The sequence below is a fragment of the Miniopterus schreibersii genome, assembly GCF_964146895.1.
Source record: "Miniopterus schreibersii genome assembly, chromosome: 2".
Lineage (NCBI taxonomy): Eukaryota > Metazoa > Chordata > Mammalia > Chiroptera > Miniopteridae > Miniopterus > Miniopterus schreibersii.
Window position 1 is genome coordinate 140,253,244 of NC_138102.1, and position 9,102 is coordinate 140,262,345.

A 9,102-nucleotide genomic window follows, 5' to 3' on the forward strand; every position below is an offset into this window, starting at 1 on the left:
ACCTGCCACCTTTTCTTCACCCTGAATTGACCCTGCAAGCAGGGTGTTTTTCTCCACACTTTACATAAGATAAAACTGAGATTCCAAGGGTTAAGTAACTTGCCTGAGGACATAGAGCTAGATGGTCACTGAACAGGAAGCAATCCTGTGGTAGTGAAGCCAGGGCTCCCCCATTGTTCTTCTGGGATTAGACAAAAAGTCCTCCAACCCCTTATTTGGCAAATGAGGGACCTGAGCCCTAGGAAAAAGGAAGTAAGGGCATTTGGATAGTTAGAAACTGAGCCAGGGCTGTAAACCAGGCACCTGTAATTGGACTGGGCACCCAGTACTAAAGGGGCCTGGAGTGGGAAAGAAAAGCCAGTAGAGAAAACACAAAAAAAGAAATGAAGGAAAAATTTCTCAGTTCTTCACATCAACTTTTCTCTCTTCCCGCCACCCCCTCCCCACTTTTGCTACTCAGGCTATTTGCAGTTTCCTGCTGCCCCCCATCATACACCTCACTAGGCTGGGAACGCGCCTGCGCCCGCACTCCTGGGAAACTCCCGCGCACTCAAGGCTCAAGCATCCTGTGCTGTGAGGCCGGCACGCTCAAGCCACAGCAGAGGACACCACCTCCCAGGACATTGTAGAGGACCCCAACAAAGTGAATTGTGGGTCTCTGAGCACCTTTAGAGCAGCAATGTCATCGTATTCACTCCTCTTTCCCCAATGCCCTTCATGGGATCTCACCAAAGAAAGGCTTATGGGAGAGAAGGAAAAGAAGAGTGCCAGGAAGAACCCAGGATCACAAGAAGGGAGGATGACCGAAGGGCATGGTGTCAGGAAAGCTGGCTTTATCTGTTTCCTTTGCACACCTATCTTCCGTCACTGGTAAGAACTATAGTGGACTGGATGCCCACAGAAGGATCCAAGCACTTGGCAAATAAGAAAGGCAGTGGTGAGGCAGAGCAAACAGGCACAGGATCACCATATGTATGTTTGCACATACATAGATTACACATAAACTGCATATTTACAGATGAGAAATGGTACCCGCAGGTTGAGAATCCTGGAACAAGGGCCTTGCTGAATGCTGAAGTGGCAGATTCTCAGCTGAGGCCTCCAAGGGAGAATGGCAGTGGGAAGGAGTTGAGAGACAGTCTTCTGGACAGAGAGGTGGGCAGCTATGTGCACAGCCCTCTGGGAAGAGGTGGGCCTCCTGAGGATAGGCCAGGGCAGCCAGGCGCTGCTGTACACACTCAGCTGTCAGCCGTGCTTCTGGGTCTGCATCCCAACAGTCCTCTAGGAGCTCTCTAAGAACACCAGGGTCCTGGGAATAATGACCAGGAGGCAAGCTTGACCTCAGAACCCTGAGTGGCCCCCCTGAACAGTCCCCAGGGTTAAAAGGCGTCCACCACTCCCCAGTTTTCAACACTCCTCTTCCAATCCTTCCTGGAGCAACCTTCCTCTGCCCCTCATTGAAATCCAGCCCTCTGCATCTTGTTGCCTAAAACAGATTCTCTGGGTGCCTTCCAAAGGGACCACCTTTTCCTCTGAGGAGCTAATTCCAGTTAATGGCTTAACGTATTAATGGGAAATTGCTCTCCTTCCTTTCAGGCAAACAGGGTCTTCTGCAAAAAAATCTCTGGGCCTCTGTTATCTAACACAGCAAATACTTGTGCAGTGGAAATTTCAGGCCAGGTATTTCAGACCGGGTAGCAGGGAAGGGGTTTCCTGTTAAAACTATTTGTACAGATTCCTGAAATTTCACTTTTAGGCTACTGCTCTAAATTTTATACCTAGACTGGCTTTACTGGGTCATGTTAGAAACATAGATGTGTAGAACAGAATGAAGAATTATTGGATTGAAGGTTGGATGCCAGTGTATCAGGAGAGAAGCCATCTTGAGGGCAGTGCTCAGGGCAGAAACAAAGCCAAGGAGGACTTTCTGAAGCAGGGGACTGAAGAATGGGGCTAACTGATGGTGGGGAGAAGAAAGACACAATGGGCAAGACTGAGCAAGGGGAAGGTGTGAGTCTCAGCAATGGGCTGTGTGAAACTTATGGCGCAAGAGGATGAACTGAGGTACAGAGAAAGTTTGCCCAGCTTCAGCTGAACATGAGCCAGGAATGGTGGGAGAAGAAGAGATAGGAGTAGAAGGACTGTTTCTGGCAGACAAGCCCTTGAAGCTCATGCCCAGACTCTCCAGGTTCCCAGCCCATCAGCCTGTGGCCTCTTACTGTGGCAAAGCAGTGCCAGGTGGGAGGAATGTAGGGGCGCCTTCTCTCCTCCACTGCCAAGGTCCACAGCTCACAGGTGGTGGGGGTGCTGCCCAGTTCTGCCTCATAGGCCAGTTGGAAGGGTGGTGGTCTGTTGTCTGGGGAAAAGCACATAGGGCTAGGTGTCAGCTAGTACTAGGGGTGCATTCCTTGTAGAAACACCAAGGGGGAGAAAGGCAGAACTTCCTGGGTCAGGAGGTAGGTGGATCTGGAATGGGTGGGTGAGGCACCGGGGAGGAGAGGGAACTGTCACCCCCATCTTTACCAGGCCACAAATCTGGGCAGCGACTCAGGATCTCCCACAGGAGCAGAGCCAGAGAATAAACATCAGCTCGCCGGAGTGCTGTGCCCCAGTCCTGTAGGTCCAGAGTTTTGTCCAAGAGCTCCGGGGCCATGTACCTTTGGGTGCCAGCCTGGAGAGAGGTGTGAGGACCAAGAATCATCTCCTTGGCAACCTTCACCACAACACTGGTCCATGCAACATCCCCGCAACCACAGCTCAGCAATGTCCCCAAAGCTACAGGCACTGCTGCACTGTTGCTACAGCAATGGGTACATCTTCATCAGCACCACCACCATCATCCTAGGCCTCATCTTTATCCAGAGTACTCACCTCCATGATGGCAGCTGGGCCTTGGGGTTGAGTAGGGGCCCAGGTGGGGGGCTGAGTGAGGCCAGGCAGCACCAAGGCGAGGCCCAGATCTCCAATGGCACATGACCCATCCTCCCTAATGAGCACATTCTGGCTGCTTAGATCTCGGTGGGCAATACCTGGCTTATATTGGCCTGTGGGAGAAGCCAAGGTTGAAGGGCAGGGATCTTCTTCCTTTCTCTTTTGACCCAATCCTTCCCCTCCAAGCTAAGGGAGAATCAGAAACATAGCAGTGTGGCTCCTGACTCCCATGGCTTCCTGCTCTCAGCTCACCCACCATCCTGCCAGCACTCCTCATGGAGAAACGCCAGGCCCTGTACCAGGGACAGTGCCATCCGCAGGGAACTTCCCCAGTCACTGGTGTGCTGGGTCAAGTAGTGGCACAGGGAACCCTGGGGAAAAGTAGAGAGAAGAGGAAGACACACAAAGCTGGAGGTGGCTGATCCACCCCAGAAAGCAGAGATCAATTGACAGACATCTCCTTGCATCTTTCAGCAGACTGTCAACACTGACACAGCTAGGCCAAAATAACAGACAATAGAGGAGTGAGAACATGCATAGTCAGATTGACAGGAAAAACAGTAACTCTTGTTCAGGTGTCCTGAGCATTTACTGTGGGCCAGGCCTCCTGCAATCCACATAACAACTCTAGGACGTAGGTACTCCTGTCACTCCTGTTTTACAGATGAGGAGCTTGACAGAGAGCTAACTAAGCTTGCTGGAAGTCACTTGGTGAAAGAGAAGTAGAGCTTGAACCCAAGCAGTCTGATTCTAGCATCACTCACTATTAACCACCTTATACTGCCTCATAGGACTTCGGACAAAGGCAGAAACAGGAGAGGCAGGATGAGCTACGCTGGGGCACCCCTCATGAACCACCTGGCTTGAGGTGTCAGGCCTGTATGATAGAAGTGGCCAATGAATAGAGCTGTTGGGTAGGAGAGGAGCTGTTGGAGAGAAAGTGGGAATTGTTGGGAAAGGAGCAAGCGTCTTGCATTTGACAAACACTGAGTACCTTCAGTTTGCCAGGAAAGTTAAACAAGGAAACAAAACCAAAAAGACAGTAATTTTTGAGCTGGACAGTAGGGCACATGGTCAAAGAGGGGACTTCCCAGAATTCAAGATTTCAGAGGTGGAGGAGCTGTAGGTACTGATGAAGTCTGAAGTCTTTAGTAGGCCCACAAGGCCAAGTATGGTCTGGCCCCTGCCCAGCTCTTCCTCTTCATCCTTATTGCTCATGTTCCTCCCCTCAAGTCACATCTCCTCATTCTTCTTTTGTAGTGCCTTGGCCCTCTCTTTCAGCACCTAACACTCTTGACATTTTACACTTATTTTTGTGTTTATTTCACCCACTTCTCTCTCCCCTACTACTCCATAAAATCTGTAAAAGCAGGGAGGGACTGGGTGTGTTTTTTCTAGCACTCAGCACAGTGCCTGACACACAATTCATAAATATTTGTTGAATGAATATATGAATAAATTTGAAAGGCTATGCCTCAAGGTATTTTATTTTTAAATCCTCACCTAAGGATATTCCTTCCATTGATTTTCAGAGAGAATAGGAGGGAGGGAGGGACGGAAGGAGGAAGGGAGGGAGGGAGGGAGGGAGGGAGGGAGGGAGGGAGGGGGAGGGAGAGAGAGAGAGAAACATCAATGCAAGAGAGACACATTGATTGGTTGCCTCCCGCATGCACCCTGAGAGGAGCGGGAGTCAAGCCTGCAATCCAGGTATATGCCCTTGACTGGGAATTGAACCCAAGACCCTTCAGTTAGGGGCTGACACTCTAACCACTGAGCAACACTGGCCAGGGCTCAAGGTATTTCTTTAACAATGATTTTCTTTAAGGTACAGAATATAAATTACTTTGATTTCTCCCTTTCCTTATCTATTTTATGAGTTAAAAGTATTAGCAGGTATTTCTTATGTAATAAAAAAGAAAAAAACAAGAAAAATCATTTTTAATGTTTTAGAGAAGAGGAACTATGAAGCAGAAGAATAAGCATGGACAGGGCCCAGCTGCCATCCAGCTCCCCTGCCACCACCACCACCTCCAGCCCCATTCACACACAGGCAAACACACACACACACACACACACACACACACGTACATTTCTTGGTCCTCACCTTGGGGTGCAGTTCCAATACCAGCAGGGGCCCACAGTGCAGGGGCCCAGGGCCCCCCCTGCTGGCAGTGATAAAGCGGACAATGTGGTCGTGCTGTAGACCTGGCAGCTCATACAACGCTCTCTCAGCTCGGAACTGGGCCACAGCCCTCAGGGGGAAGGCCTTGATGGCTACCAGCTCGCCTTGCAGCTGCCCAGCCCACACCACTGCGTGATGTCCTTCCCGGATTACCTGGTAGGATATGGTGTTGGGTGTGGGCCTCAGCTAGTACCAGCACCAGGCTTCCCCACCAGCACATCCTCTGGGAGTGCCTAGAGTACCCTTTCCTCCCTCCCTGGGCACCTGGGAGAAGCACAGCTCAGGCAGCTCAGGCAGCTCAGGCAGCTCAGGCAGCTCAGGCAGCTCCGCACTCCAGTCCCTGTCTGAGTCTGGCTCTGGCTCTGGCCCACCTCTCACTCTGCAGGCCTTTCGCTGTAGCAGAGCTGAGATAGAGAAGAATCTTAGGGTCAAAATGCACAGGCATGGAGACTGAGAAGCTGGTTTTGTGGGAGGGAATGGGAGTCAGATTGTAGAGATCTCAGAACCAAGAGGTCAGGGAAATCTGGAGAGGGGTCAAAGCTTTGGGGCAGTGTCTTAGGGTGACAAGGGAGAGATGGGGCAGATTAGTACCCAAGATGATGCTTCCCAGCAGCAGCAGGAGGAGAAACAGCCCCAGGAGCACCAGCACCATCCAGATGGACTCGCCTGGGCATTAAGGCAAGAATGCAGGCTGGATGAGCCCTGCCCCAAATCCAGTCTCTGCTCCTCTCTCCCTCCTCAGAGATCTTGCTTCTCGACCCACCCCCACCCTGGTCACAAGCCCCTTTATCTCCCAGTCACCAGGGCAACCAATTTCTCAAGGCCAAGAAGAGTGAAGCTTGGGACGGGGGTAGGGTGAGAACTGGCCCTGGTTCTACCTCTCATCCTAACCTGGGCCCCAGCCTCCACCCAGGTTCAGCACCCCAGGGGGCTACCTGAGATAGTCTGGGGACCCTGGGAACCAGGAGTCCCAGAGCTGCCCAGAGGAGACAGATGGCTGTAATTGGCATTGCAGAAGTCAGTGCCACAGGAGCAGGTGAAGAGAGTGGAGTTCGGGCTGGGCTGAGCTCGGGGGCTCGGGTCACAGCGGGGGGACTCACAGCCTGGCTCATCACTGTCTCGGCATCCTGATAGGGTGGGATTAGGAAAAGAGGAGAGAAAGAGAGAAAGGGATTAAGAGAGAGAAGAAGAAAAAGAAATCGAGAGAGATGGAGAGTGAGAGAGAATATAATGGAATCTGGGAAGAGAGAGGATATATCCCTTCTCAGAGGCATCTCTTCTATCTCATTTGGGCTTTTCTTTTCCTCCACACATTCCATTTCTCCTCCTCTCCCTCAGCTGCCACCCCCACCCCAGGATGTACCTGTCTCCCACCCTGGCTATCACCTGCCAGTACTTTGCATTCACCTTGCATCTCCACCTGTGCCTGGTCTTGGGTCAGGTTCCAGATCCCAAAGCAGCAGCGGCTATAGAGGCAGCGGATAATCCTGGGGGGACCTGGTCCTGCATCTAGCAGCTTCCCCAGTGTCTTTGTGCTTCCCCGCACTCTGGGGGCCTCAAAGAACACACAGGTCCGCCTGCTTGGGGGTGCTGTGGCCCAGGGTAGGGAAGGGGTGGGGTTCAAGATGAGAGTGAATGCAAGGACAAAAACAGCAGCCAAAAATAGAGACAAAACATGTTTCATATCCCAGGGCCAGCATGGTAAAGCCATAGGAGGAAACAGTGTCAGCAGAAGCCTGGAACCTGACCACCTCCATGGGGACACATGGCTCTACCCTTGACCCTCACTCACCCACCAACCCCACTCACCACTCTTCCAAAGGGGTGGATGCTGCTTCAAGTGCCCCTTCCTCAATGGGTGAATGGAAAGACCCTGCCCCTCCCTCTAGACACTTACCTTGCACAGCTTTGGGAAGCAGTGCCCAAAGCCCCAGAGTACCCATCATTTTGAAGGAAGCAGCAGCAGGAGGTGGGAAGCATAAGCCAGGACAGCTGCCCCTGGCCAGAGCTTCCTTCAGACACAGGGCACTGTGGGGCCTCTGATCCCTCAGTCCCCAACTCCGCCCTCCTCCCTCTTTCAAGTCTCTGTGGGGGAGACGGCTGCTGTGGGGGAGAGGATGGGTGTGGGGAAAATCAAGGAGAGAGAGGGAGGAGCAGAGAACCAATCTCATATCCTCCTCTATTCAGCCACCTCCTCTCCTCTGCAAGTGGGAGGAGGGGGCCTTGGAGGCCCAGCTGAGAACCCAGTGATGCCTAACTTCAAACCTCTGCCCTTTGCTGACCCTGGAGAAAAGTACTGGATCCTGTCAGCTAGGAAACCAAAGTGAGGTCAAGTGCACAAAGCCATTCAGCTGTGCCCAAGATTCCTTCTAATCCCTAACTAACCCTTTTCAGGTCTCAGATTCACAGCTCCCTGGGCAGAGAGAGGCTCTAGAGTTGACCTCATTTTTCAAATTCAAGAATCAGAAATCAGTTATATAAAATTTCTCAGATTAAAAAAAAATCACATTGCCCAGCAGGCGCAGCTCAGTGGTTGAGCATTGACCTATGATCCAGGAGATCACAGTTCAATTCCCTAGTCAGGGCACATGCCTGAGTTGCAGGCTCAATCCCCAGTAGGGGGCATGCAGGAGGCAGCTGATCAGTGACTCTCCCATCATTGTTTTTATCTCTCTCCCTCTCCCTTCCTTCTCTCTGAAATCAATAAAAATATTTTTAAAAATCCACATTGAAAATGGTATAATGGTAAATTTTATGTTGCTAGAATATAAAAAATCACTTTATGAATCACACACTGAACAAATCATTATTAATGAGAAGGTGACAAACTTCTATTGAGCACGTATGTGCTAGAACACAGCTAGGGCTATGGATTTTACAACCACCTCATCTAGTTCTCCCATTAAACTATTTATTATTATCTTCACTTTATAGATAAGAAAGCTGAATTCAGGTAACTTGCACAAGGTGATTTGAACCTAGGTAAGTCTGACTCCAGAGCCCAGGCCCTGTTCTTTGCATTATTCTATAATGCCTGAAAACAAATACAAAACTCAGCAATAAAAATTATTTCCATTTAATACAGCATTTGAATATTTGAATTTGTATTAAGAAAAAATACACCGTTACATGCCAGCAGGCCATTAACTAGAAAGGTAAGGTACAGTTCAAACTATCACCACCAGAGGTCAGCAGACATAGGAGAAACTGGGGGGAGGAGGCAGCAAGAGGCTCTTCCGATGACTAATATCCATAGTACACCTCTGTATCTATTTTTTTTAAATATTGATTTGAGAGGAGAGAGACATCCATTTGTTGTTCTACTTATTTATGCATTCATTGGTTGATTCTTGTCTGTGCCCTGACCGGAGATTGAACTCGCAACCGTGGTGTATCAGAGCGATGCTCTAGCCAACTGAACTACTCAGCCAGGGCCACCTCCTATATCTATTAAGCTGCAGGGACTGTAGAAATGTGAAAGGAGCCTGGCTGGGTGTGGCTCAGCAGTTGCGCATCGACTTAGGATCCAGGAGATAGCGGTTTCATTCCTGGTCAGGGCACACGTCGGGGTCACAGGCTCAATCCCCAATCAGGGGTGTGCAGGAGGCAGCTGATCAATGATGACTCTCTTATAATTGATGTTTCTATCTCTCTCCCTCTCCCTTCCTCTCTCTGAAATCAATAAAGATATATTTTTTAAAAATGTGAAAGGAGGGAACAGGGTGTGTAGAGGAAATGTCAGCATGGAGATGGAAGGAGAGACAATAGCTTATGCTATAGAAACACAGGAGTCCAACTCCACAGGCTCATAAACTACAGAAATCGTTTCCACAGGTGTAACTAGCTGGCTCCCACAGGAATTAGAGTGAGGGGGACCAGTTCCCTATTTCCCGAGTTTTCTGTCTCCCTGGTGGCTGTCTGGAAACCCTTTCTGGGAATAGTCTGGCTTACACAAGGGATGAAGGTCTGAATATTGATTCTTTGATTCT

The 9,102-nt window shown here is 50.2% G+C and overlaps 1 protein-coding gene across 1 annotated transcript; it reads right to left on the reverse strand.

Moving 5' to 3' along the window:
- Positions 1-2,215: 2,215 nt before the first annotated feature.
- AMHR2 (anti-Mullerian hormone receptor type 2) lies at positions 2,216-7,059 on the reverse strand (the record flags this gene model as incomplete). The annotated part of the gene is made up of 10 exons (XM_081128605.1): positions 2,216-2,349; positions 2,524-2,671; positions 2,872-3,044; positions 3,188-3,302; positions 5,036-5,266; positions 5,378-5,517; positions 5,705-5,779; positions 6,049-6,240; positions 6,521-6,703; positions 7,011-7,059. 10 exons carry the CDS (start codon positions 7,057-7,059, stop codon positions 2,216-2,218), a joined length of 1,440 nt encoding a protein of 479 aa, XP_080984731.1.
- Between the last annotated feature and the right edge of the window lie 2,043 nt (positions 7,060-9,102).